Below are 27,159 nucleotides of genomic sequence, written 5' to 3' on the forward strand. Positions count from 1 at the left end.
CTCCCAAGCCTGTGCTCTTGCCACTAGACTAGGCTGCTTTAAGCCTGTGACCCCCATGTGGGACAGAGACTGTGTCCAACCTGATTACCTTGTATCTACCTCAGTGCTTAGAACAGTGCTTGGTGCATAGTGCTTAACAAATGCCATAATTATTATTATCAGTGAAATGAGGACTCGAGTGGGGAGAAGCAGGGGGCAGGGAGGTCAACAAGGAGACTGGTGCTGAAGTCAAGGCAGGAAATGATAATCAATTGTATTTTTTTAAGCACTTACTCTGCAGAGCACTGAACTAAATACTTGTGAGAGTCCAATATAACAGAGTTGGTACACATGTTCCCTGTCCCCAAACAGTGTACAGTCTAGAGAGGCACTTATAGCAAGAGAAGTGCTTGGATCATAATACTAGCAGTTTGGATGGAGAGGAAAGGGTGGATATTAGCGGTACCATGAAGGTAAAACTGACAGGATTTAGTGACAGATGAAATTAAAGCACGCAAGGATGAATTTGAGATGGACGAGGTTGGCCTGGTGTCTGGATTTCCGCCAGCAGCACTCCACAGCTTATGCACAGGAGCGGAGGAAGCCTGTTGTGGAGGTGATCCAAGAGTGCGGGTCGGTGGTATGAAATGAGGGCGTGGGCAGGGGAGGGAAGGAATTGAGTTCAATTGAGAAGGCCGTGTTGAGGGTGTCCATTTGAGCGTCTAGAGAAGGGAGGGTACGGAGACCAGATGGGACATGGTGACTTCAGAAAATCGAATGGGGTCAAAAGATCGGAGGTCTTGGTAGAGCACAGGACAGATTTGCGGAGAAGGGGAGTCTAATAATATATAATACTGTGGTATTTGTTAAGCATTTACTATGTGGCAAGTGCTGTATGAAGTGCTGGGGGAAATACAGGGTAGTCAGGTCAGACACCCTGTCTAAGAAGGAGGGAGAAGAAGTATTAAATCCCCATTTTGCAGATGAGGTAACTGAGACCCAGAGAAGTGAAAGTGACTTGCTCGAGGTCATACAGCAGACTAGTGGTGGAGCCGGGATTAGAAACCAGGTCCTTCTGACTCCCAGGCCTGGGCTCTTTCCACCAGGCCACACTGCTTCTCACGAGAGTGAGGGAAAGAAGGCAGGGCGGTTGGTGGGATTTCAGAGTTGGTGAGGTGGGAAATTATGTAGTGAGGAGAGATGACAAGTTGGAGTGTGTGGCCATCTTGGTGAGGTACATTGGAGCAGGGGGTCAGTGGAGGAAGACAGAGTTTAACATAAATTATACAGTGGAGGAGGAGGAGGAAGAGGGAAGATGGGATGCCTGCAGGATTCAGGCTGGAGGCAGCAGTGTGTGTCAGGTTCTATGCTATTTAAAAAAAAAATTAATGGTAGTTGTTGAGCGCTTACTCTGTGCCAGGCACTATACTAAGCACTGGGGTAGATACAAATAAATCAGGTTGGACGCAATCTGTGTCCCACATGGGGCTCGCAATCTTAATCCCCATTTTACAGATGAGGGAATTGAGACCAAGAAAAGTGAAGCGACTTGCCCAGGGTCGAACAGGAGACGAGTGACAGGAGCCGGGATCAGAACCTAGGTCCTTCTGACTTCCAGGCCCGTGCTCTATCCACTAGGGCTCGTATTCCCCCGGTCCACGGCAGACCCCGCTGCCCTCACCGCGGCCCCTCTCGTCTCTCCCCACCCTCAGGACGGCGACGCGGGGAAGAGGGACCCCTTCCGGGAGAGCGGCCTCCACTTGAGCCCCACCGCGGCCGAGGCCAAGGAGAAGGCCCGGGCCCAGCGGGTGAACAGACGAGCCCCTCAGATGGATTGGAACAAGAAGCGGGAGATCTTCAGTAACTTCTGAGTGCCGCTGTGCTCCCCCACCCCCACCGCCCCCTCCTCGTGATCCTGGGCCCCCAAGGACCACCACGGCTGCAGGCCGGAGCCCCCGTGCGCTCAATGTCCGTGCGGCCTCCACCCTTGCCACCCCCAATTCATGATTCCGGGCCCTCGGGGACCTCCATGGCTACAGTCTGGAGCCCCCTTGCACCCCCCACCACTGCCACCCCATGATTCTGGGCCCTCACGGACCACCATGGTGGCAGGCTGGAGCCCCCGTGCGCTCTGCGTCCACGCGCCCTGCCACCCCAAACCCCTAATTCTGGGATCCCATGGATCACTGCAGCTGCAGGCCAGAGCCCCAGCAGGCTCAGTGTTCCTGTGCCCCTCGCCCTGCTAAAGCCAAAATCCTGGGTCCCTGGGACCGCCGCAGTGGCAGCATCCTCACGCCCTCCCCTATCTCCGGACACCGCACCGAGGTCTGGGCTGGGGACGCTCAGCTTTTTTCAGGGGCGATTTGGGGGTTTGGCCTTCTCAGGTCAGCATCCCCCCCTTGGCCCCAACTCCCTCTGCTCCGGGGAGGCATGCAGTGGGGCGGGACGGGCTGGAATCGAGAGTCCCTCACGGTCACATCACACACCGGCTCGGTCCCCAGCCTGTCTGAGGGGGGGGCCTGCCCCCAACCCCCCACCGAGAGACTCCCCCCACCCCCCGGCCCCCGCCTGCTCTTTTGACCCTCACTGTTTTCCCGACTGAAGGGGATTAGGACTTTTCTCCCCTTCATCTCCCTTCTGGGGAAGGATCCGATCCCGTCCACATGTGTTTCCACGTGTTTCCAGTTACCGTGGACCCCTCCCCTCCCCCAGCAGGGACTCTGGCTATGCTGCTAAGCTACCAGGATGCAATAAAGCCCCCTCCCCTGGTCAGTCTTCCCTCCTTCCCCCTCCAGGGACTCCCAGACTCCCTCTGGCAGGGAAAGTTAGCCACCAGCCCCCCACCCAGCCCTGGGGTTGGGATGCAGAAGGGAGAGGGGGCTGAGTCCCATAAGGCCGGTGAGGGAGCATGGGTAGGAAAAGGCACAAAATCTTCTGCCATGGGCCATGCTGGGGGGTGGGGGGCTGGGTAGGCCTCACCAGGGGGCTCACATGTGCCTGGAGGAGACCCCCACTGCCCCTTGAACCTGGGGAGAACCCCTCCCATCCTCCCCCGACTCCAGCACTGGCCCATTCAGGGCTCTGCTCCCCAGTCTGGTCTCTGCTCCTGGTCAGCCCCCGTCCATATCCAGAGTTGGGGCCGGGGCAGCTGAGGAGGGGGGCAAACCCCTGCTCTTCTACTTTGCCTTTCCTTGCTTGGGCTAGCCTCCTCCTCCCTCCCCTCCGAGGCATGGAGAAAAGTCATTTTTCCCAGGCTGTGGGGAAGGGGCACTTGGTCCTCAGGGCCGCCAGCCAGGACGGCCAATCCTGGTGATGTTTCAGATGTCTGGGTTCCCTAGAGTGTTTCTAGGGCCCCGCTCCTCCTGGCCCTCGAGTAGCCCCGTTCTGGGTCAGGCTTGTCTGCGGACAGAGTGGATTCTAGGAGCCGGGCCGTGGCGGGAGAGGCAGTGCGAGTGCCACTCTGACGGGTGAGAGAGGATGGTTGGGGGGGCCGGGCCTGCCCCTAGGCTTCCCCGGTGCCAGATCTGGCAGGAACAAGAGTCAGAGCCAGCCTCAGGCAGGTGGAGGAAAGAATGGCGATGGAGGTGTGGGGTTCGAGGGACTGGCTGGGCTGGGGCAAGCGAGAAGGCCCATATAAGAGAGGGGGGACCCTCACAGAGTGCAGAGGGACCCTCTTGACGCAGAGGGGTTGCCGATCCGCCAGAATGGCTGGGCCGTGCCTGGTCACCCCTGCTCTTCTCCCTGTCCCCGCCTCTCCCTGCGTAGCCGGCAGGAATAACTCCTGCTTCCGCACATTTAACGCGAAAACCACCGCCCCTGTAGAGCTCTCTGCCTTGTAAAAACAATGTATAATGACTGTAGCGCTGACCATAAACTTGGATTGCCATGAGCAGTGGCAGGGTCTGACACCGGGCTGTTATTTCACAGAGGGTAGGGATGGATGGTGTTAGGGAGGGGCGCCTTCTGTCCGGCTGGCTGTCTGGTGTCCGCCTGGTTCGGACACGGCCTCGGAAACCCTGGCGTCGTATTTCATTTTCTGGTGCTCAGCCTCCCACAGCCAAGTGCTGTGGTCCAGAAGCGACCCCCACGTCACGGGGGACCTGGAAGGGGTTCGAGGGAATGGGGATGGGGTGGGGGATGGCCGGGGGTCCTCTGGATTTCTGTGACAGGTGGTGAATGACATCATGTTGTGACATCCCACACTGTGGGGACAGTTGGGGCTACTGGTGGCCATCGCAGCCAGGTCTGGCTCGCTTGCTTGGAGAGACTGAGCCCTGGGGGTGAAGGGCCCCTGGGGCAGAGTGACCATTGGTGAATCGGAGGCTTGAAGGCTTCAGGGGCCGACTGTCTGAGGGCTCGGGTCAAGGCGTTGCGGCGGTGGGCCCCAACTGAGGTGCTGCAAATGCTACCCCAATCCTCCGCCACCTATGGCTGCTCACGCCAGGAAGGTGGATCACCCCGGCCTTACCCCTGCCCAAAAAGTGCCAGGTGGCTTGAAGGAAACCGGCCCAGCCCCACCTGGGACCACAAGACCGGTGCCAGCGGGAGCCAGGGAGGGAGGAGGGGGGCATCGTAGGAGAGGGTGACGGCAAGGCGGGCAGGGGAGAGAGAGGGAGGTGTATTGGCTGAGCCGGCCGGCCACCGGCGCCACTGAGAAATCATTTCCCAAACAGATCCGATTGGGCAAATGCGGGAAATGGTGGGGTCTTCTCACTGCCGTCCCTCCCCCTGCCCGGGGCCCTTGACCCTTGACCTCCCCCCTACCAACACTGTGGCCCAAAGTTCCAGACTTTATTAACCAATTGGGAACAGGCCCAGACCTTGGGCAGGAGGCAGCCTCCCCCGGCCCAGGCAGGGCTGCTGCGGTGTCTACAGGCCCAGGGTCGGCCCGAGTCCTGCCCGCTGCTCCGGCCACTCGAGGAGGAAGGAGGTGAGCCCAGCCCCTGGCCCGGAAATAGGCCAGGCCCAGTCTGGAGCCAGGGGCGGCAGCCAGACACCCCTGCCACTTCCGCGGGCCTCCGCCCGGCCCCTCCCGTCAGGATTCCCGGGCGGCAGGGCAGAGGGTGCGGTTGAGGCAGCTGGCACAGCGAGGGTGGCGGGGCAGGCACACTTGCTGACCGAAGCCCACCAGCAGCCAGTTAATTTCGCTCCAAAGCTCCCTGGGGAGAGGAAGAGGAGACGTGTCGCAGAAGGCTCGCTCTCGCTCCGATCCGGCTGCCCCTGTTCGCTGGCTTGCCCTGGCAGCTGGCGTTTCTATTACTGCCCCCCAGCCTCCCTCTGTTGCCGAGTCCGACGGGTTGGAAATGGCACCTAGGGGCCGGTGAGGGGGGCTGTGGTGACTCTGGGGCGAAAGTGGGGGGCTTTGGGGATGCCCGGGGACCCGTCCTCCACTCTGCACACTTCTGCAGACCATCTTAATGATGCCATTATGTCATGTAGCTCCAGGTTGGCAAAGGGGCACTGGGAATTCTCCAGTGCTGCCTACAGCCTCCCTTGCCCACCCCACCTTGATCTGTCCTCCTCCGCCTGCCCCACCGCCCAAGCCCACCCCCAGGGCTTCGGACAGAAGGGGATCCACCGGGTCATCGGGGCCCTCCCCCCGCCTCCACGTCACCTCGGCAGCCAGTCCTCCAGGGCGGCTCGGGTCTGCTCGGGGCTCTTGGTCTCCGTCTGGGTCCACTGGAGCCTGTTGGCTATCCTGTGCACGTGGGTGTCCACTGCTGCGATGGGAGAAAGCAAGAGCGGGGTCGGGGAGGGCCTAGGGCACCCCACCGGGATAGCGGCCCTCTCGGGGACCCCCCTCCGCCGCCAGATCGAGGCAAGGGCCCCAATCTCTCCGCAGCTGTCAGAGCTCCTCGAACTGGGCCGGGGCCCGGGGGCTGGAAGGGCCCGGGTCTCCCAGACGGACGCGACGGGAGCAGAGAGACCCCGGCCAGGAGTCGGCAGAGCGTCCCTCACACCTTCCCCGCCTCTCGTGACCCTGGCTTGGCCAGGCCGGAGCTGAGAAAGGAAGAGTACCACTGATAGCCCTGAATCAATACCGTTATTCTTAGGGACAGAGCTGGGGCATGAAGTCAAGTCTGAAATCCCATCTCCTCCAAGAGCCTCCAGACTAATTTCTCATCTCCTCATGTGACAATTCCCACCTCCCACGTCAGCCCTCCTGTGCCAGCCGAGCAGTTCAGGACTGACAACCCCCATTGCACTCGTGTACGTATCTTTATACACTTCATCGCTTTCTCCTCCTTGTACCGTCAAAGTTCATTCATTCCTTCGATCAGTTGTATTTATTCAATGAATCCTCCGCTAGACTGGAAATTCCCTGAGGGCAGGGATCGAGTCCGCTAACTCTGCTGGACCCTCCCAAGTGCCCAGTACCTTACCCTGCACCAAACTGTATGCTCGTAGAGGGTACGATGGTCTGCACACAGTAAGTGCTCAATAAATACGATTCAATGCCTCTAATGTACTCTAAGTGCTTAGCACAGTAGTCTGCACACAGTGAGCACTCAATAAATACCATCATGATGAGTAGCTCCTTGAGGGCGGGCATCTTGTCTATTAACTATTGTACTCTCCCAGGCGCTTAGTACAGTGTTTGGCCTAACGTAGGAACTTAATAATACAACTGACTGAAGCCACCTGACTCCCTGCCCTGTGCTTCCCTCCCTCTAGGATGCTGGCAAGTGGCCCAGCGCTTAGTGAATGGTGACTGCTTAATAAATACCACCATTGTTATGATTTTTAAAGATAGCATTTGCCAAGTACTTACTATGTGCCAAGCACTGTTCAAAGCCCATGATAATCAGGATGGACAGTCTTTGCCAGAGAGGGCTCGCAGTCGCAGTAGAAGAGAGTAGGGTTAAATCTTCATTTTACAAATTAATTAACCGAGGCCTGGAGAAGAGAAATGCCCTACTCAAGGTCACCCAGCAGGCAAGTGGCAAAGTCGGAATTAGAACCCAGGTCCTTTGACTCCCATGCTGGGGCTCTTTCCACTAGGCCACACTGATTATAATTATTATTACCACTAATATAATAATAATAATGCTATTTGCGAAGTGCTTACTGTGTGCCAAGCACTGTACTAAGTGCTGGGTTGGATACAGGCGAATCAGGCTGGACACATTCCCTGTCCCATGTGGGACTTTACAGTCTCCATCCCCATTTTACAGATGAGGGAACTGAGGCCCAGAGAACTGAAATGACTCGCCCAAGGTCACAGAGCAGACAAATGGCAGAGTCGGAATTAGAACCCACGACTTTCTGACTCCCAGGCCCGGGCTCTATCCATTATACCATGCTGCTTCTCCCAATGTCCCAACTGTCCATATTCATAGATTTGGTCAATGTACTTTTAGGGGCTTTAAGGCCGGGGCCAATTTTGGCTTGCTTTTACGGTGGGCCGGCATCCCTGCCCATTCCCCCACTTGAGCCCCCTTCCTCCCCTTCCCCCAGCACTCCAGGCACGAGGCTCGGGGCACGATGAAGGCCTCCAAACCCGGCCGCAGCCCGGCCCGCCGTGGCTATCGTTGGATGAAACCAAACCCTCCGGCAGTCGGGAGAGTGTAATTGAATCGATGGGGCCTGGAACTGCTATTCATTTGGTCCGCCCAGCTCACCGCCGCCACCACAGAACTACTCAGAGAGATATTAATTATTCACTCCCGGGGGGCCCGGCCTAACTGCCTCTGCTGCCCAGTGCATTTGGCGGGGGGTGGGCCGCCACAGACCCAAGCCCAGGAGCCGCTGCGGGGGGGTGGGAGGGGTGCACAGTTGTCCCTGAGGTGGGGCTTGTAGTCCCAGCAGACACGTAGGTGCCAGTCTGTGGCACCTCAGCCACCGTGCCCGTCTGAAACATGGCCTAGCAATTACAGCCTGGGCCTGGAAGTCGGAAGGACCTGGATCCTCAGCCCGGCTCCACCGTTTGTCTGCTGTGTGCGCTTGGGCAAGTCACTTAACGTCTCTGGGCCTCAGATCTGATGATGATGATGGAACCTGTTAAGTGCTTATAATAATATAATGTTGGTATTTGTTAAGCGCTTACTATGTGCAGAGCACTGTTCTAAGCCCTGGAGTAGATACAGGGTCATCAAGTTGTCCCACGTGAGGCTCACTGTCTTAACCCCCATTTTACAGATGAAGTAACTGAGGAACAGAGAAGTAAAGTGACTTGCCCACAGTCACACAGCTGACAAGGGGCAGAGCTGGGATTCGAACTCATGACCTCTGACTCCCAAGCCCGGGCTCTTTCCACTGAGCCAAACTGCTTCTCTATTTATTGAGCGCTTCCGGTGTGCAGAGCGCTGTCCTAAGCGCTGGGGAGAGGACAATACCTCGCTCGCCCGCCTGCCCGCCCTGGGACCCTGCCATCGGCCGAGAAGGTTTCTGACCCCAAGGAGCGGCCTTGGAGGTCTGCCCAAGCACTGGCAGTCTGCCCCGTGCCACGGACATCCGCGTCCCGCACACGCCCTCACCCCTGCCCGTTGTATCCCCGCCCGGGCCGGGCCGCCCGAGGAGGCAGCGGGCAGGGGTGACACGCAGAGCCGCTACCACCTCCGCTGTGCCGGACCCGTCATCGGCCAAGAGCACCATGGCGCGGGGCCGTGGGGTGAGCTGGCCGGCGGTGGCTTCGGTAGCCGCCGTGGCCTCTCTGGTCCCGCTCTGGCCGGCTGGCCGCCCACCTCAGTCCCCTCATCTGCCAAATGGGATTCGAGCCCTGTTCTCTCTCCTACTTAGACTGTGAGCCCCTTGTGGGACATGAAAATCTTGTATCTACCTCAGTGCTTAGTACGGCGCTTGGCATGGGGAAAGCACGTAATAATAACGATGATAACTATGCTATCAGTTAAGTCCTTACTACGTGCCAGGCACTGGACTAGACAGGGGGTGGACAGAATAATAATAATAATGTTGGAATTTGTTAAGTGCTTACTATGTGCAGAGTGCTGTTCTAAGCGCTGGGGGAGATACAGGGTCATCAGCTTGTCCCACAATCTTCATCCCCATTTTACAGATGAAGCAACTGAGGCACAGAGAAGTGAGGTGACTTGCCCACAGTCCCACAGCTGACAAGTGGCAGAACTGGGATTCTAACCCATGACCTCTGCCTCCCAAGCCCGGACTCTTTCCACTGAGCCACGCTGCTTCCTTATTATTATTATTAGTAGTGGTAGTAGGGAACGTGTCTGCTAATTCTGTTTTATTGGACTCTCCCAAGCGCTTAGTACAGTGCTCTGCCCATGGTCAGCACTCGGTAAATACGATGGATCGATTGAATCACACTTTGCTCACCATGGGGAGCCAGCTCCGAGCCTCCGCCAGAGAGAGAGTCCTTTCCCCTCTCTCCAGTTCCTCCCCTCGTAAACAGGAAACTCCGTTTCCTCCCAGCCCAAGCCCGCCCGGCCGGGCCGGCCCCGGGGAGGGCTGGGGGGCTCGGGGGGGAGGAGAGGCCGTAAGCTCGCCCCAGAGGCCCGAGCCAGCCTACCCGGCTGACCCCTGCAAGACAGCGTCCTCCTGGAGAAGCCAATCAATCCGTCAATCACTCACCCAGTTACATCCCAGGTGTCAGCGTTACCTAGTGGAAAGAGCTTGGGTCTGGGAGTCCGGGGACCACCATCTGCCTTCTGTGGGTCCTTCATGTCTCTGGGCCTCAGTTTCCTCATCGGTAAACTGGGCATTCAATACCGGCTCTCCCTTCTACTTAGGCTGGGAGTCCCATGTGGGAGGGAGACTGCGTCCGACGTGACTAACTTGGATCTACCCCAGCGCTTAGTCCGGTCAGAACTAGTCCCCGGCCCATGTGGGGCCCATCGTCCCCGGAGGGCATCCCCATTGCACAGGTGAGGGAACTGAGGCCCATAGAGGGGAGAAGTCACTTATCTGGGGTCTCCCGTCTCCCAGCCCACCCCTCTCACCGCTGGGTCATGACGCCCAGGTCCGTGGCCAGAGCCCACCGGGATGCCCGGGATTCCTGAGAGCCGGGGCTATTGCTCGCCCTCGGACCCACTGGTCTGCGGGACCAGGAAACCCGAGACCCAGCGGGCCCTCCCCAGGCTCCACCTTGGGTGGAGCATCTCTGCCCAGAGGGCGCAGGGAGGGCAGCGCTGCCCGGGCCCCAGAACGCCCCACCCTCTGCCCAGGCCCAGGACCTACCGATGCCAGACACGGCGCCCCAGGCGATAGCCATGGCCAGGTGGGCCATCTTGGGTCCGACCCCAGGCAGCTGCAGCAGGCCGGCCACAGTGGCTGGGATGTCTCCCCGGTACCGGTCCTTCAGGATGGCCGTCGTCTGCTTGATGAACCGGACCTTGCTCTGCAGAGACCCAGCCCAGTCAACGCTTGGCCGGGCCCGGCCATGCCCTCAGGGACGCCGGACGCCCACCTCCCACCTCCCACCTCCCAGGGGCGGGGAGGACGGAGGGCCGTGGCTCTGGAGCGGGTTAGGGGGTTGGTGTTCAGAGGTCCTGCGGATCGCCGCAGAGAACACCGTTGGGTGTTCTTCTGATGTTTTAATGTGATGTAGGGTAACCTAGGCGGGCTAACAGGGGGGTGGGGTAGTCACCCCTGATCCAGGCCGGGCGTCCCAACATGGAGAACAAGGGATTCTGTTCATGGATTTGTTCCCATTAACCAGGGGTGGAGGGGAACGTGGCCCCCTTAATCCTCCCCTACCAGACCCTCACACGATCCAGGAATGAGAAGTCAGCCCCAGGGTGAATGGTGTCTCTGTTCCCCTTTTCCTCTTCTCCCAGAGTCTCTTCCTCCTCCTCCATCTGGAAATCAGACCTACCCTGGGAGTCCTATGTGGAGCAGGGACTGTGTCAACCTGGGCTACGAGAAGCAGCGTGGCTCAGTGGAAAGAGCACGGGCTTTGGAGTCAGAGGTCATGAGTTTGAATCCCAGCTCTGCCACTTGTCAGCTGTGTGACTGTGGGCAAGTCACTTAACTTCTCTGGGCCTCAGTTACCTCATCTGTAAAATGGGGATTAAGACTGTGAGCCCCATGTAGGACAACCTGATTCCCCTATGTCTACCCCAGCGATTAGAACAGTGCTCGGCACATAGTAAGCGCTTAACAAATACCAACATTATTAACCTCTAGACTGTAAACTCATTGTGGGTAGGGAATGTATCTGTTTACTGCTGTACTGTTCTCTCCCAAGCTCTAGTACCGTGCTCTGCACACAGTAAGCGCTCGATAAATACGACAACGAATGAACCTCATGAGAACAGTGCTCGGCACCCGGTAAGCACTTAACAAATGTCCTTATTGTTATCTTGTATCTATCCCGGTGTCCAGTACAGCGCTCGGCAGACGGTAAGCGCTCGGCAGACATCATCCCGGTGACGTGGTGGCACCCGCCCCTCCTCCTGCCGGGTCGGGGCCGGCACTCACCTTCCAGAAGCCCACGGGGTAGATGAGCCGGCCCAGAGTGGCGTCGTCCATCCGCAGGACGCCGTCCACGCTCAGACCGTGGGCCTGGAGTCGCCGCATGGCTCCCGCGGTCACTTGGTCCTTGGTCTGGCTGGACAGCATCAGCGACAGCAGCACTTGGTATCGCTGTACCTGGGATGGGGCGGGCGGGGGGACAGCGTTGGGCCGGGCTGGTGGCCCGGGACCCCAGGAGGGAGGACCCTACAGTTGTCCCCGCCCCGGGCCCTCCCCCCCAGTGCTCAATACAGTGCTTTGAGCTCAGTAAATATGCTGACCGACCCACTGACTGCCCACCATGCTGCTAGGCTGCCAGCCCCTGGACAGGAACTAGTGGACTGTCAGCCCCTGGAGGGCAGGGTCCAGGTCCTGGGCTCCTGCCCCACTCCCTGCAGAGCTCGGTGCAGCGTTCTGCCCGCGGGGCTGCAGCTTTACCTCTGGAGGGGCGTCCCGGTCGAAACACTGCTCGACCCCCAGCTGGTCCACGGGGGCGTCTCTGCTCTCCCTCATGTCCCGGATGTTGTCCAGGTGCTGCCTCCAGGCCGGGGGTTCCCACGGGGAGCTCCCGGAGGGGCCGAGCCCCGCCGCCTCACCGCCACTTCCCGCCAAAGGTTCGTAGCAGACCTCGAGGCTCCCCGCCTTAGGTCGCCGCCGCTGCCGTTTCAGGGGCCGGACCTGGGCTTCTCCGGCGGGGACCACTGCAAAAGGGCTCGTGTCAGGGGGCGTCTGCCGCCCCTTCTCCAGGTTGACCTCCGACGGTGACGGCTGAAGCCTCGACCCTGGACAGAGTCAGAATTCACCTTTCTGTGCCGCTGCACGGACCCCGAGGACGGGGTCAGCACCCCACATCATAATAATTGTGGTACTGTTAAGCGCTCACTATGTGCCAGGCACTGTACTAAGCCCTGGGGTGGATACAAGCAAATCGGGTTGGACACAGTCCCTGTCCCATGTGGGGCTCGCTGTCTCAATCCCCATTTTCCAGACGAGGTAAGCGAGGCCCAGGGAAGTGAAGTGACTTGCCCGAGGTCACACAGCAGACAAGTGACGGAGCCGGGATTATAACTCAGATCCTCTGGTTCCCAGGCCTGGGCCCTATCCACTAGGCAAAGTTGCTTGTCTGTGTTTCAAATATTTAGCAGAGTGCTTGACGCAAAGAAAGACCTTAATAAATGTAATTGTGATTCCTATTAATCAATGATATTTATTGAGTGCTTACTACGTGCAGAGGACTGTCTACCAACATTACTGTACGCTCCCTAGCACCTAGCAGTGTTCTGCACACAGTAGGAGCTCAATAAATAGGACCGAGTGATCACTGTCTACCAACTCTACTGTGCTCTCCTTAACGCTTAGCACAGTGCTCTGCACACAGTAGGAGCTCAATATATATGACTGATGGATCACTACCAACTCTACTGCACTCTCCTTAACGCTTAGCACAGTGCTCTGCACACAGTAGGAGCTCAATAAATATGACTTATCACTGTCTACCAACTCTACTGTATTTTCCCTAGCACTTAGCACAGAGCTCTGCACACAGTAGGAGCTCAATAAATATGACTAATGGATCACTGTCTACCAACTCTACTCTTCTTAGCGCTTAGCACAGGGCTCAGTAGGAGCTCAATAAATAGGACTGATTGATCACTGCCTACTAACTCTACTGTACTCTCCTTAACGCTTAGCACAGTGCTCTGCACACAGCAGGAGCTCAATAAATATGACTGATCACTATCTACCAACTCTACTGTATTTCCCCTAGCACTTAGCACAGAGCTCCGCACACAGGAGGAGCTCAATAAATATGACTAATGGATCACTGTCTCAACTCTACTGTACTCTTCTTAGCGCTTAGCACAGGGTTCAGTAGGAGCTCAATAAATATGACTGATTGATCACTGTCTACCCACTCCACTGTACTCTCCTTAGCGCTTAGCAGTGTGCTCTGCACACAGCGGGAGCTCAGTCAATATGATTGATCACTACGAACTTACTGTATTTTCCCTAGCACTCGGCACAGTGCTCAGCACACAACGTTTTGATCGTTGTCTACCACCTTTATTATACTCTCCCAAGCACATAGGTTCTAATCCCGGCTCCGCCAGATGTCAGCTGGGTGACTGTGGGCAAGTCACTTAATAATAATAATGTTGGTATCTGTTAAGCGCTTACTATGTGCCGAGCACTGTTCTAAGCGCTGGGGTAGATACAGGGCAATCAGGTTGTCCCACGTGAGGCTCACAGTCTTCCTCCCCATTTTACAGATGAGGTAACTTGAGGCCCAGTGAAGTGACTTGCCCACAGTCCCACAGCTGACAAGTGGCCGAGTCAGGATTCGAACTCATGACCTCTGACTCCCAAGCCCGGGCTCTTTCCACTGAGCCACGCCGCTTCACTTCACTGTGCCTCAGTTACCTCATCTGCAAAATGGGGATGAAGACGGTGAGCCCCACGTGGGACAACCTGCTGACCTTGCACCCCCCCCCCCAGCGCTTAGAACAGGGCTTGGCACATAGTAAGCGCTTAACAAATACCATCATCATCCCCTTGCTCCGCCCTCTGTAGGCGCTCCATAAATACGGCTGCTTGATGGCCGCCTACCACCTGCACTGTCCCTTCCTCGCCCCTTGCACAGCGTCCCGCACAGGGCAGGAGCTCACCCCCCACGCCACGGTGGTCTCCCTAGCGCTCAGCACAGTGCCGGGTGATCAATCGATGGGCGGAGCTGCGCGGAGGCAGGCCACCCCCGGGTGGGAGCTACCTGCAGCGGGCCGGGAGCCCGCATCCTCCACCCGGCCGGGCCTGCGGCTCCTGCTGCGGGTCACCGCCCCGCGGCCCGCACCGCTCATCTCCTAGACACGTGCGGGCCTCGGCTGCTCCGGGGACTACAACTCCCGGCAGCCTCCGCGCCCACCGCCCCGGGAGCGGACTACGACTCCCGGCAGCCCCCGCGGCCACCACCCCGGGCGGGGACTACAACTCCCGGCAGGCCCCGCGGCCACGGCCCCCTGGAAGGGACGGGGACTACAACTCCCGGCAGCCCCCGCCACGACGCGCGGGGACTACGACTCCCGGCAGCCCCCGCGGCCGCCATGACTGGCCCGACGGGGAGCGGCCTGGTTCGATGGAGGGAGCGCAGGCGGGGGAGTCCCAGGACGTGGGTTCTAATCCCGCCTCCGCCACTTGGGCATGCATTCAGTCGTATTCAGTCGTGTTGCTAGAGAAGCAGCGTGGCTCAGTGGAAAGAGCCCGGGCTGAGGAGTCAGAGGTCATGGATTCGAAGCATGCATTCATTCCATAGTATTTATTGAGCGCTTACTCTGTGCAGAGCACTGGACTAAGCGCTGAGAACGGACAAATCGGCCACAGATAATCCTGGCTCTGCCACTTGGCAGCTGTGGGACTGTGGGCAAGTCACTTCACTTCTCTGTGCCTCGGTCACCTCAACTGTAAAATGGGGGTGAAGACTGTGAGCCTCACGTGGGGCAACCTGATGACCCTGCATCTCCCCCAGCGCTTAGAACGGTGCTCTGCACATAGTAAGCACTTAACAAATGCCAACATTATTATTATTCTCTGTACCTCAGTTACCTCATTTGTAAAATGGAGATTAAGATTGTGAGCCTCACGTGGGACAACCTGATGATCCTGTATCTACCCCAGCGCTTAAAACAGTGCTCTGCACATACTAAGCACTTAATAAATACCAACATTATTATTATTATTCATTCAGTCTATTGAGCGCTTACTAGGTGCAGAGCTCTGTAGTAAGTGCTTGGGCGCTTGTCTGCTGTGTGACCCTGGGAAAGCCGCTTCACGCCTTTGTGGCTCAGTTATCTCATCTGTAAAATGGGGATTAAAACTGGGAGCCCCCACGTGGGACAACCTTTTCATTCATTCAGTCGTATTTATTGAGCGCTTACGGGGGGTGCAGAGCTCTGTACTAAGCTCTTGTCGCTTGTCTGCTGTGTGACCCTGGGAAAGCTTCTTAATGCCTCCGTGGCTCAGTAACCTCATCTGTAAAGTGGGCATTAAAACTGTGGGCCTCCCTTCCCCCCCGTGGGACAACCTTTTCATTCATTCTTTCAGTCGTATTTATTGAGCGCTTACTGGGTGCAGAGCACTGTACTAAGTGCTTGGAATGTACAATTCCACAACAGATAGACAATCCCTGCGCAACAACAGGCTCACTGTCTAAAAGTGCAAGGTGGGGGGGGGAGTCTAAAAGGGGGACTTTTTAGTAAACCTGGCTACCTTGTATCTACCCCAGTGCTTAGAAGAGTGCTTGGCACATAGTAAGCATTTAACAAATACCATTATTGTTATTACTGTTATTAATTTGTATATTTTGAGTTCTTACTACGTGCAAAGCGCTGTACTAAGATCACGGGCTTAGGTGTCTGGAGGACCTGGGTTCTTATCCCAGCTCCGCCACGTGCCTGCTGTTTGACATTGGGCAAGCTCAGTGGAAAGAGCACGGGCTTGGGAGTCAGAGATCATGGGTTTGAATCCCGGCTCTGCCACTTGTCAGCTGTGGGACTGTGGGCAAGTCACTTCACTGTGCCTCACTTACCTCAAATGTAAAATGGGGATTAAGCCTGTGAGCCTCACGTCCTAATTACCTTGCATACCCCAGCGCATAGGACAGTGCTCTGCACATAGTAAGCGCTTAATACATACCAACATTATTATTCACTTCTCTATTACATGGGGATTAAGACTGCGCCTCACATGGGGCACCTGATTACCTTGTATTTGCCCCAGAGCTTTGAACAGTGCTTGGCACATACTAAGTGCTTAACATTATTATTATTATCATTCTCTGGGCCTCAGTTCCCTCATGTGTAAAATAGAGATTAAGAGTGTGAGTCCCCTGTGGGACAGGGATTGGGTCCAATCTGATTAAGTTGTCTCTACTGCTTAGAACAGTACTTCATTCAATGATTCAATAGTATTTATTGAGCGCTTACTATGTGCAGAGCACTGTTCTAAGCGCTGGGGTATGCAAGGTAATTAGGACGTGAGGCTCACAGGCTTCATCCCCATTTTCCAGATGAGGTCACTGAGGCCCAGAGAAGCGAAGTGACTTGCCCACCCTCACCCAGCTGACAAGTGGCGGAGGCGGGTTTCGAACCCATGACCTCGGACTCCCAAGCCCGGGCCCTTTCCATGGAGCCACGCTGCCTCACACGGTGGGTGCTCGACAGGTACCGAAGTTATTTAAGCTCGTTGTGGGCAGGGGATGTGTCTGTTTATTGTTGGATCGTCCTCGCCCGGGCGCTCAGTATTGTGCTCTGCGTCCAGGAAGCGCTCAAGAAATACGAATGAATGAATGAATGGATGGATGGATGGATGAATGAATGGATGGATGGATGAATGAATGGATGGATGAATGAATGGCTAGGATTAGGCGGGGACTACAATTCCCGGCAGCCCCCGCGGCTCCACGTGACGTTTTCTCCTCCGTGTCCCCTCCCCCGCCCCTCCCCTGTAGTCCTGGGATCCGCCCCCCAAAACTACAATTCCCGACAGGCCCTGCGGCGCTCACGTGACACCCCGGTCGGAAAGAAAAAGGGGGCACTTCCGGCCAGTGGGGGAAAGCTGGGGTTCCCAGGACCATCCCCAGGTTGGGGGTCGGGGGGTGAGTCCGGCCTGCAGGGTGCGGGGGGGGGCGGGCCGAGGGGTGCGGGGTGGGGGGCGAGCCCCAAATTCTGCCCCCAGACTTGCGGGGGGGGAGGGGCGAGTGGCATGCAAAGGGTTAAGGAGCTGGGGCAGGTGCATGGGGGTGAGGGCAGGTGAGCGACAGCCGCCAGGGCACGTGACAGCTGACCAAGAAAGACTCACCTGGGCTGCAGCCCATCAGGGCGTCGTCTTTACTGAGCTCCTGCTGTGTGCAGGGCCCTGTGCTAGGCGCTTGGGAGGGCACAGTCCAGCAGAGTGGGTGGGCGAACCCCGAACTCACGTCCCCCCGTTCTACCCTTTGGGGGCAGCGGGCGTTTAAGAGCTGCCCAGCTGGTGACAGCGGGCGACCCTCCATCCTGAGCGGGCCGCATCCCACCTGGGATGATGTAGGGGCCACCTTGCTTGGAGGCAGGGGGTTGGCAGAGATGGCTGCTGGGGTCCCTTAGGGTCCTGGGACCCCCGTAACTTGGGGAGCTCCCTGTGACCCCCTTCCTTAGTAAGAGCACCCCTACCCCATCTATGGGGGGAATCGGGGTGAGGGGAATATGCAGGTGCAGAGGTTCCCCGGCGGGGAGAAGATGGTGCTTGGTGAGTATGGGGGGTGGGAGTCTGCGGCCGTACCCTCAGAAACCCCTCCCTCTAGTCGCATTAACACCTTTCCTCCCTGTCTCTCTCACCCAGAGGAGGCCCCCGCTCCTCCCCAGCCACCATGGCCAAGCCACCCAGCAAGGATTCGGGGTTCAAGGAGAAGTTCAAGACCCTGTTGGGCCTGGGCACCCCACGATCCAGCGGCAGATCGTCAGAGGGCAGGCAGACGGAGTTTATCGTCACTGCTGAAATCCTGAGGGTAAGAAGCGTTGGGTGGGGGGGGAAAGGGGGGCAGCTGAAGATGCACAGGTGGTGGGGGGCAGGGCTTGCAGTATGTCCCTCTGACAGTCAACCCCTCCCCATCTCCCCGACTCCCTCTGCCCTACCCCCTCCCCGCCCCACAGCGCTTGTGTATATGTGCATATATTTATTATTCTATTTATTTTATTAATGATGTATGTAGATATATAATTCCACTTATTTATAGTGGGGCTATTGATGCCTATCTATTTGTTTCGTTGTCTATCTATTTGTTTCGTTGTCTATCTCCCCCCTTCTAGACTGTGAGCCCGTTGTTGGGTAGGGATTGTCTTTATTTGTTGCCGAATTGTACTTTCCAACCGCTTTAAGTACAGTGCTCTGCACACAGGAAGCGCTCAATAAACACAATTGAATGAATGAACCCTGCAATTCTCTCCCCACCTTCAAATCCCTCCTAAAGTCCCCCTTCCAAGAAGCCTTCCCTGATTAATTTCTCAACACCTTGAGCCATTTAGTCCCGTCCGATTCTAGTGCTTGTGATCAATCAATGGTGTTTATCGAGTGCTTACTGTGTGCAGAGTGCTGAATTGAGCGCTTGGGAGAGTGCGGTATAACAGTTGGTAGAGGTGTCCCCCGGATTGCGGGTCCTTGGACATTCTCCCCATCTAATGGTCTGTTTCCCAGGAGCTGAGTCTGGAATGTGGCCTCAACAACCGCATACGGGCCATAAGTCAGATCTGCGACGTGGCCAAGACCAAGAAATTTGAGGAGGTCTGTCCGTCTGGGCCCCGGCTCTACCCTCCGTGACCCAGTGTGGGCGGCCCACCCCGTCACCGGACCTCCTCTTTGCCCTCAACTCTCCCCTCCTGTGTCCTGGAGAAATGACCCACGCCTTGACCGATCCTCCTCTTTCCCCCAACTCCCGTCTTTGGGGACAGGGAGCGGACGTCCTGTCCCCGACCAGGGCTCCCCTCCTCCTCCACAGTTCTCCCTTCTAGCCCACCCCTTAACTGGTTCCGTCTTCCCCCCTTCAGCCCCCATCCCTCTGACAGAGCATGGACAGACCTCCCCCGACTTATTTCCCCCATGACTCTCCCCTCTGGTGACAGAGCATGGTCAGCCTGCTCCCTTAGTCTCCAACAAGGGGGGGGGCAGTGGCTTTGCTGTAGATGGCGAGCTACCTGTGCCCATGAAGAGCATGACGGTCCCATGTTCTGAGGGCGGAGGGTTGCATGTGACCTCCGGGCTTGGGTCTCGGCCTCTCCCGCCTCTAGTAATCAAGATAATTGTGGCGTTTGCTAAGTGCGATCTGTGTGCTTGTGGTGGGACTCCCTCTCTCGCCCTGGGATAGATCCAGGAAAATAGGGCTGGACATAATCCCGCCCCCCAAGGGACCCCCAGTGTAAAGGGGAGAGAGAACAGGTTGTGAGCCCCACATAGGACACCCTGATTACCTTGCATCTACCCCAACGCTTAGAACAGTGCTTGGCACGTAGTGAGCGCTTAACAAATGCCATTATTATTATTAACAGATATTGAATCTCCATTTTACAAAAGTGGAGATTGAGGCTTAGAGAAGTTAAGGGAATTGCCCCGGGTCACACATCAGGGAAGCAGCCAAGCCGAGGTTAGGACCCAGCTCTCCTGACTCCCAGTCCTGGGCTCTTTCAGCGAGGCAGGGTGGAAAGACCCTGATGCTCAGGGTCGGGAGGCCCAGGGTTTTGATTCCAGTTCTGCTGCCAGCCTGCTGAGAGACTTTGGGCAAGTCACTTAACCTCCCTGGGCCTCAGATTTCTCCTCTGTAAAAGGGGGATTAAATCCCCGCCCCTCTGTCCCTTAGACTGTGGAACAGGGCCAGTGACTACTGTGATTCCCCCATCTCCCTGTATTGCCCACCAGTGCCCATCACGGGTTTTGGTACGGGGTCCGTGTTGATTGAATCGTTTCGGTAACGGGCTGGCCCCGCGGACCGCTGGCAGTCACGGCCCCAGGGTGGCATGGGACACCGGGTGGGTTATGGGGCAGTGGGCCGATGTTGGAGCCGGCGGGAGCGTCCGTCCCAGGGAGGCTGCGACGCGGAAGGGATCTGCTGCGATGACCAGCCTTTGGCCCGGGCCGCGGGTGGCCCCGCTCCCCTCGGCCGGAGGCCGTTGCCGACGCTGCCCCCCTCCTGGCCCGCAGCACGCGGTGGAGGCCATCTGGAAAGCCGTGGCTGACATGCTGCAGCCCGAAGGGCCGGCTGAGGCTCGGCATGCCGTCCTGCACCTGCTCAAGGCCATCGTCCAGGGGCAGGTAGGGCGAGCTGCGGGACCCCGGGGGCGGGTGCTAGCGGCCCTTCTCGAACCTAGAAATCCAGCTTCCCTCCTGGGGCTCAGGTTGGCAGAGGCGTGGGCGTGGGCTGGGTGTGCGTTGGCCCACCCGCCGGCCGGGTCCCCGGGCCCCGCCTGTGGTCGACCCAGGGTTGGGGGCAGACGCATCCCCGGAGGTGCCAGTGGGCAGCTGGTTTCCCCTGCCCCTGCCCCCAGGGAGAGCACCTGGGCATCCTCCGGGCCCACATCTTCCGGGTCATCAAGGAATACCCCTCCGGAGAGGACCTGCCTGAGAGGCTGGAGGTGTTCAAGGCGCTCACGGACAACGGCCGCTACATCGCCTATCTGGAGGAAGATCTAGGTGGGTGACCGCGGGGGGCTGCTGCTCTGCCCCCGGTCCGCCGTGGGCCCTGGAATAGGCCTGGTCCTTGGCCTTATCCGGTGGGTGGTGCTGGTGAGGTCGGTGGGACCCTCTGTCTCCCCCCTTTAACTGTTGGGGCCCATGTTTTCACAGCAGAGTTCCTATGCCAGCTCGCGTGCGTGCACTGTCTCTCTCTCCTCTCCCACTACACGCCAGCTTGCGCTCTTCTTTCGGTTAATTGATATTGTGAGTATAGCGTACTGAACGCTCAGGAAACGAGGTGGTTAGGGGACAGGATCCCTGGCCTCAAGGAGCGCGCAGTGTTCTGTGTGCAGAGAGCATTAGATTTAGGAAGAGTAGAGTGAACTCTCTCGCAGACACAGTTCCTGCCCTTGGGGAGATTACAGTGTTTTGTGGGCAGAGTACTCTACCGACTGCTTGGGATTTGGATGATATGATTCCTGACTTCCAGCTAACCAACTCACCGGGCCTCGTTCCCTGTTTTTTATGATATGTTAAGCGCTTACTATGAGCCAGCCACTGTGCTAAGCACTGGAGTAGATACAGGCTAATCAGGTTGGACATGGTCCATGTCCCACATGGGGCTCACAGTATTAATCCCCGTTTTACAGATGAGACACAAAGCGACTTGCCCAGTCACAAGCAGACAAGTGGGGGAGCTGGGATTAGAACTCAGATCTTTCTGACTCCCGGGCCCGGGCTCTATCTACAAGGCCACGCTATTGCATTCGTTCTCATTTCTCCCACCACTGATCCATTCCCAGACCGCTGCTCTCCCTTCTTCTAAGATCTCCTGAAATCACCTCTCTGCTGGATCTCTCCACTTGCTATCCGACCCCCACTGCCCAAACAGCACCCCTGAACTGCCTGAGCACGCCTACCCTCAACAACCTACACTTCCAGACTCACACGCCTCTTTCTTCCTCTCTAACTTTAGGGGTCTGTTTCCCTCAAGGGCAGGGATCATGACCATTAATACAGTTGGACTCTCCCAAGTTTCTGGTTAGCGCTTTGCACACAGTAAACTGGAAGCTCTCTGAAGGCAGGGAGTGATTTATATCTACCTAGCGTAAGTCCTTTGTGGGCAGAGAATGTGTCTGTTTATTGTTGTACTCTCCCAAGCGCTTAGGACAGTCCTTTGCATATAGTAAGCGCTCAGTAAATACGCTGGATTAACTCCATTCCGTCCCAAGCCCTCCGTCCAGTGCTCTGCCCCAAAGAAGTGCGCCGTAAAGGGTCTCGATTGTCTGGTCCGAGCCACGTGGCCTCTCCCCGTTTCCCTCTTCCAGCCGAGTTTGTCCTGCAGTGGATGTCGGTGGGCCTGTCCTCTGACTTCCTGCTCGTGCTCGTCAACCTGGTGAAGTTCAACAGCTGCTACCTGGATGACCACATCGCCCCGATGGTCCAGTAAGGGGCGAGGGCCGGGGGAGAACGGGTGCCCGGGAGTACCGCCGCCGACTCACTTCATTTGGCCGGACTTCCCGGCCCCGGGGAGAGCGATCGGCCGGGAATATCGTCGCTTCCCACCACAGCTCTACGTGGCTGGGGTCCTCGGTCAGGAGCACCGTTGCTTCCCGGCTCTATGCGCCCGGATCGGCCAAACCCGAGCAGAGAAGGCTTGACCGGTCCCGGCCGGGCGAGGAGAGCGGTGGCGGGAGGCTCCCTGGATCTGGCCAGCTGGCACAGTGGGGCTTCGTAAGGCTGTCCAGGGGCAACCCCTCCTGCCTCATTGCCTCTTGGGAAGGGCCAACAGCCTATCGCCCATTAAATCAGGGAGCTTAAGTGACTTATCCGAGGTGGTGGGAGAGGTGGCCCTGTCTCTCTGGCCTGCTCGGGATGGTCAGTGTCTAAGTGAGGACATCTCCAGCCCCACTCTCTCCTCCATCCCGAAAGAGGTGCAGTCTGGAAAAGGAGGAAGAGGAAGGCAGGGCCTTCCCCTAACTTTTTCCTTTGGAAGCCTGAGCCAGGCCCGTGGAACTAGAGGCTCTTCGCTGGGCTCCCTTGGAGACTGGGCCCGGCAGCGTGGCCGGGGTTGGCTCCCGTCCTCTGGGTCCCCAACTTCCCTCGCCACCCCCCATCGTGTGTGTCCTCCACAGCCTCATCTGCCTCCTGTGCATCCGGACCTCGTCCTCCGTGGACATAGAGGTGAGGGAGCAGTGGCCCCTTTCTCCCCTCGTCGCCATGGGCGAGGCAGGACCCCAGGGGATGGGCCGGGCGGGAAGACGCCAGAGGTGGGGACAGCACAGGCGCAGTGACGGAGGCCGACGCGCCCTGGAGTCAGCTGCACTGTTAGGGCGGTCCAGCTCCTCTGACCAGTAGGCTTGAGGAAACGTGCCCCCCAAAAGCCCCTAGGATCCCGCTTCTCACTGGCACTGGGGGAGGAGCCCGCGTGAGCCCACGGGGCCTCTTCTTGCCCTCCCTGCCCCCCGCCAGGTGTCCCTGCAGGTGCTGGATGCCGTGGTGTGTTACAACTGCCTCCCCTCCGAGACCCTGCCGGCCTTCATCGTCACCCTCTGCCGCACCATCAACGTCAAGGAGCTGTGTGAGCCCTGCTGGAAGGTCGGGATGCTGGCCAGACGGCTGCCACGGGACTCGGGGAGGGCCGGGGGTGCTTGGGAGGCTGTCCGTCCTTCCCTACCTCTCTCCCTCCCTTCCCCACATCCCCACTGCTCCCAGGGCTGGAGGTGGGCTGGCAGGAGGGTTGGGGCTTCTGGCCCATCGGCCGATCGGTCTGCCCTCCTCCCTCCCGTTGGCGCGAAAGCTCCTTGAGGACAGGGAGCGTGTGGCTCGAGCTCGTCGGACTCTTCGCCGGTCTAGCGCGGAGCCCCCGTGGGGTGCAGAGCACTGTACTGAGCGCTTGGGAGAGTGGTAGAGAGTTAGAAAGCCCGATCCCGGCCCTCGAGGAGCTGGCAGTCTAGCGGGGGAGACAGACCGAGTTTATCGATAGGAGGAGAGAGAGAGAAGGGTAAGACGGGCACGGATACGTGCCGGAGGAGGAGAGCAGGAAAGGGGGTCCAGGTGGCTGCAGGGGAGGAAGGGACCTGGGGAGAAGGAAATCGGGGAGGGCCTCGGGGAGGAGGTGGGGTTGTGGGGGGCTGGAGTACGAGGAGCCCAAGGCTCATCTCCCCCTTAGATGGAAGCCAAGATAATCTGTGGAGGTTGGAGGGGGAGTGGGGGTTGAAGGGGAGGGAGTAGTGGGGATGTGGACAAGTGCCATGAGGGTGCCACGGGGGTGACAGATGGCACTGCCCTCTCCCCCACAGCTTATGCGCAACCTACTGGGCACCCACCTGGGGCACAGCGCCATCTATAACATGTGCCGCATCATGGAGGACAGGTGCGGTTACCCCCTGTCTGTACTCCCAACTCGTACCCCCCACCCTGGGTCCTGGCACATTGTGAGCCTGTACCGTTTGGACTCACTGCAGGGCCTACATGGAAGACGCCCCCCTGCTGCGTGGCGCCGTGTTCTTCGTGGGCATGGCGCTCTGGGGTGCCCACCGGCTGCCCTCTCTCAGGAACTCCCCCATGTCCGTGCTGCCCTCCTTCTACAAGGTCAGGTTTGGGGCGGGGGCCGGGCAGTGGGCGAGGGGACCGGTGACCCGGGCTCGGCTCAGACCGCTCCCCTTGGGAGTGGAAGCTCTCCATGGGGAGGGAGCAGACCCGTCTAGTGTGGCCGGGAGTAGTCAGAGGGGAGACTCCTCTCTCCCACGGGCAACTATGACTCTCGGGCCCCTGGCTGGGTCGGATGAGCTTGGCAAGCGGTAGGGATGGTCTCCCCATCCACCCATAGCCCGCTCTCTGAAGTCAGTCTGACCTCTGCTCTGTTCAGTGAGGGTGAGCTCCTCTTCCGGGCATCAGACCTGAACTCATGTCCTCCTCTCTGGGCAACTTTGGGATTGGTGGGGAGGGCTTGATTGGAAGAGGGAGCCCTTGGCAGGAGCAATGGGGATCGTTCCAGGCTGGGGGGACTGGATAAGTGATTGCTCTGAGCCGAGCCCTGCCCAGACCGTTGCGGGAGGTATGGCAGAAGCCGGCCCAGGTGGCCCGGGTCACCCCTGGAGGCTCGTCCCGGCATCATGGGCTGGCGGCCCCCACGGTGCCAGGCTTTGGCTGAGAGTGGGGTCCCGGCGGGTCCGGTGTTCCAGGCTATGACGTGCCCCAACGAGGTGGTGTCCTACGAGATCGTCTTGTCGGTGACCAGGCTCATCAAGAAGTACCGCGCGGAGCTCCAGGCGGTCAGCTGGGATGTCCTGTTGGACATCTTGGAGCGTCTGCTGCAGCAGCTGCAGGTCAGAGGGACCACAGAACCCCCCCCCTCGCCCCGTGGGTGCCCAGGGAGGGCAGGGCGTGGCCCCGGGCAGAGAGGGGAGACTATAAGATCATTATGGGCAGGGAGTGGGTCTGTTGGATTGATATAGTGTACTCTCAGAAGCACTCAGTACAGTGCTCTGCACGCAGTAAAGCACTCAATAATACAATTGACCAACCGACCTACCACCTGGGCAGAGGGAACAGTGGGCCTCTCGAGGCCAGGGGAAACATTGTTCCATGTGGGGGAGGGTGTCCTGCCGTGCTGTCACCTTGTGCTCCCCTTGCCCATGGGCACTGGGGCGCGGGCGGGGGAGCTCCGGGAGCTCTCACACCAGGTGTGCATCCCGGACAGCGGGGCGGTGAGGTCAGCTTCCTGTATGGGCAAGATTCCGCGGCCAGCATGGCCGGCACCTGGGCTGTGGACCGGTGGCTACCTCCTCCTCGCCCTGTGGCCCCCGCGGAGGGCTCTCCTCTCCCGTGGCAAGTTGTCTGGGGAGGTGGGCTGGGCTGGCGGAAGTAGCAGAACTGGGATGTACCGAGGACCCAGCGCCCTGTTGGGTGCTGCCGAGCGGGACAGAAGCCAAACTCCCATTCCTTCCCACTCTTCCCCACTGTCGGGGGGGTTTACGATCTAGTAATGCAGAGGTGGCCAGCAGGGTGGAAACTGGGATTCACAAACAAAGGTGCCTCCGCCCCTCGAGTCCTCAAGCAGACGATCTGACGCTGACCTCTGTCGAGCACCTGCTGTGTGCACACCAGACCCTCAGGAGGATCCCGTAGAGCCGGTCGGCGGGATCACCGACTGCCCTTGGCCGGTCCCTCTGTGTTCCCAGAGCATCGAGAGCCAAGAGCTGAAGTCGATCGTCCACGACCTGCTGACGACGGTGGAGGAGCGCTGTGACCAGAACGACTTCCACGGTTCGGAGGAGCGCTACTTCGAACTCATCGAGCGATGCGCCCATCAGAGACCCGTAAGAGCACCTCCCCCCACCACCACCAGCCGGTGGGTCAGGCCGGGCTGGGCTCGGTCCTGAGGCCGGATGGGGCGGACGTCAACAGACGCGAGACCCGTCGCCCCGGCCCTTACCGAGGGACCACAGACCTCCCCTTGGTCCCCTGGGCTAGCAGTCCCACCCATCAGTGATGCCAGGCCTGATGCCAGATGCCAGAGCCCCCATCCTCCCCTTCCCCCCATCCCGGCCCGCTCTCCCTGAAGGAGTCGTCCGTCCTGAACCTGATCGCCTACCGCGCCCGCGCCATCCACCCCGCCAAGGACGGCTGGATCCAGAACCTGCAGCTGCTCATGGAGAGGTTCTTCAGGTGGGTCCGGCGGGTCCCCGGTGTCCCTCCCCAGGCCTCACGCTGGGCCTCAACTGAGGTCAACTTCCTTCAGTGGCCCCGCCGAACAAGGGAGGGGCCCGGAGCGGGCCGGGTCGGCAGCTTGGGCTTCCAAAGGGGGACGACGTTTGCCTCGGTTCCGGCCCGGGACCGGAAGTTCTCGTTGGGACGGTGGGAAGAGAGAGACTTCTGGTGGTCCGGCCCGGGTGCCAAGGTGGCCTCCCTCCCTTCCTCCCCCGCTTTCCTCCCCTTCCTGTAGGAACGAACCGCGCAGCGCAGTGCGCATCAAGGTCTTAGACGTACTGTCGTTTGTGCTCAGCATCAACAGGCAGTTCTACGAGGTTTGTGCCTCAGTGGACCCTGGGTTTGGGGGCGGGGGGTGCGAGGTCTGGGGGTCGCAGGGTTGGGGATGGGAGCTCCCTCTCCGGAGACCACCTTGAAGCTCAGCATGAGCGCACACCCAGTGGGGTAGAGACAGTCGGGCAGTCGTATTGATCGAAAATCATATTTATTGGAGAAGCAGCGGGGCCTGGGGGATAAAGCATGGGCCGGAAGCGCTCAGTAAATAGAGAAGCAGCGTGGCTCAGTGGAAAGAGCATGGGCTTTGGAGTCAGAGGTCATGGGTTCGAATCCCGGCTCGGCCACTTGTCAGCTGTGTGACTGTGGGCAAGTCACTTAACTTCTCTTTGCCTCAGTTACCTCATCTGTAAAATGGGGATTAAGACTGTGAGCCCCACGTGGGACAACCTGATTCCCCTGTGTCTACCCCAGCGCTTAGAACAGTGCTCTGCACATAGTAAGCGCTTAACAAATACCAACATTATTATTATTATTGCCTGTTCTCCCTCCTACTTCGACTGTGAGCCCCAC

The 27,159-nt window shown here is 58.5% G+C and overlaps 3 protein-coding genes across 7 annotated transcripts in view; 2 read left to right on the forward strand and 1 right to left on the reverse strand.

Moving 5' to 3' along the window:
* SLC9A3R2 (SLC9A3 regulator 2) overlaps positions 1-3,885 on the forward strand; it is a 41,710-nt gene extending 37,825 nt beyond the window's left edge. Inside the window, exon 7 of the mRNA XM_029049090.2 lies at positions 1,692-3,885. Coding sequence (XP_028904923.1) covers positions 1,692-1,850 — 159 coding nt within the window. The 3' untranslated portion in view covers positions 1,851-3,885. The remainder of the gene's footprint in view (positions 1-1,691) is intronic.
* A 358-nt stretch (positions 3,886-4,243) lies between these two features.
* On the reverse strand, positions 4,244-14,302 carry NTHL1 (nth like DNA glycosylase 1). 2 transcript variants are annotated; one of them, XM_029049092.2, is made up of 6 exons: positions 14,177-14,302; positions 11,848-12,110; positions 11,377-11,547; positions 10,135-10,294; positions 5,594-5,699; positions 4,244-5,138 (listed from the first exon to the last, which is right to left on the reverse strand). In XM_029049092.2, the coding sequence occupies exons 1-6, from the start codon at positions 14,262-14,264 to the stop codon at positions 5,015-5,017; spliced, it is 912 nt and encodes a 303-aa protein (XP_028904925.1). In that variant the 5' UTR covers positions 14,265-14,302; the 3' UTR covers positions 4,244-5,014. The 2 variants fall into 2 exon arrangements, with proteins under 2 accessions (XP_028904925.1, XP_028904924.1); XM_029049091.2 differs by having other exon boundaries at positions 11,848-12,191.
* A 2,668-nt stretch (positions 14,303-16,970) lies between these two features.
* Positions 16,971-27,159, forward strand: part of TSC2 (TSC complex subunit 2) — a 35,939-nt gene continuing 25,750 nt past the window's right edge. For all 4 annotated transcript variants that reach the window (XM_029048895.2, XM_029048898.2, XM_029048896.2 and 1 more), the window contains exons 1-14: positions 16,971-17,056; positions 17,779-17,944; positions 18,631-18,717; positions 20,128-20,238; positions 20,472-20,616; positions 21,927-22,044; positions 22,734-22,782; positions 23,071-23,196; positions 23,901-23,974; positions 24,066-24,192; positions 24,786-24,929; positions 25,785-25,922; positions 26,168-26,271; positions 26,549-26,630. In XM_029048895.2, the coding sequence (XP_028904728.1) occupies positions 17,807-17,944; positions 18,631-18,717; positions 20,128-20,238; positions 20,472-20,616; positions 21,927-22,044; positions 22,734-22,782; positions 23,071-23,196; positions 23,901-23,974; positions 24,066-24,192; positions 24,786-24,929; positions 25,785-25,922; positions 26,168-26,271; positions 26,549-26,630 (1,443 nt within the window). In that variant the 5' untranslated portion in view covers positions 16,971-17,056; positions 17,779-17,806. The remainder of the gene's footprint in view (positions 17,057-17,778; positions 17,945-18,630; positions 18,718-20,127; positions 20,239-20,471; positions 20,617-21,926; positions 22,045-22,733; positions 22,783-23,070; positions 23,197-23,900; positions 23,975-24,065; positions 24,193-24,785; positions 24,930-25,784; positions 25,923-26,167; positions 26,272-26,548; positions 26,631-27,159) is intronic.

The sequence above is a fragment of the Ornithorhynchus anatinus genome, chromosome 21 (genome assembly GCF_004115215.2).
Source record: "Ornithorhynchus anatinus isolate Pmale09 chromosome 21, mOrnAna1.pri.v4, whole genome shotgun sequence".
In the NCBI taxonomy this organism is placed as follows: Eukaryota; Metazoa; Chordata; class Mammalia; order Monotremata; family Ornithorhynchidae; genus Ornithorhynchus; species Ornithorhynchus anatinus.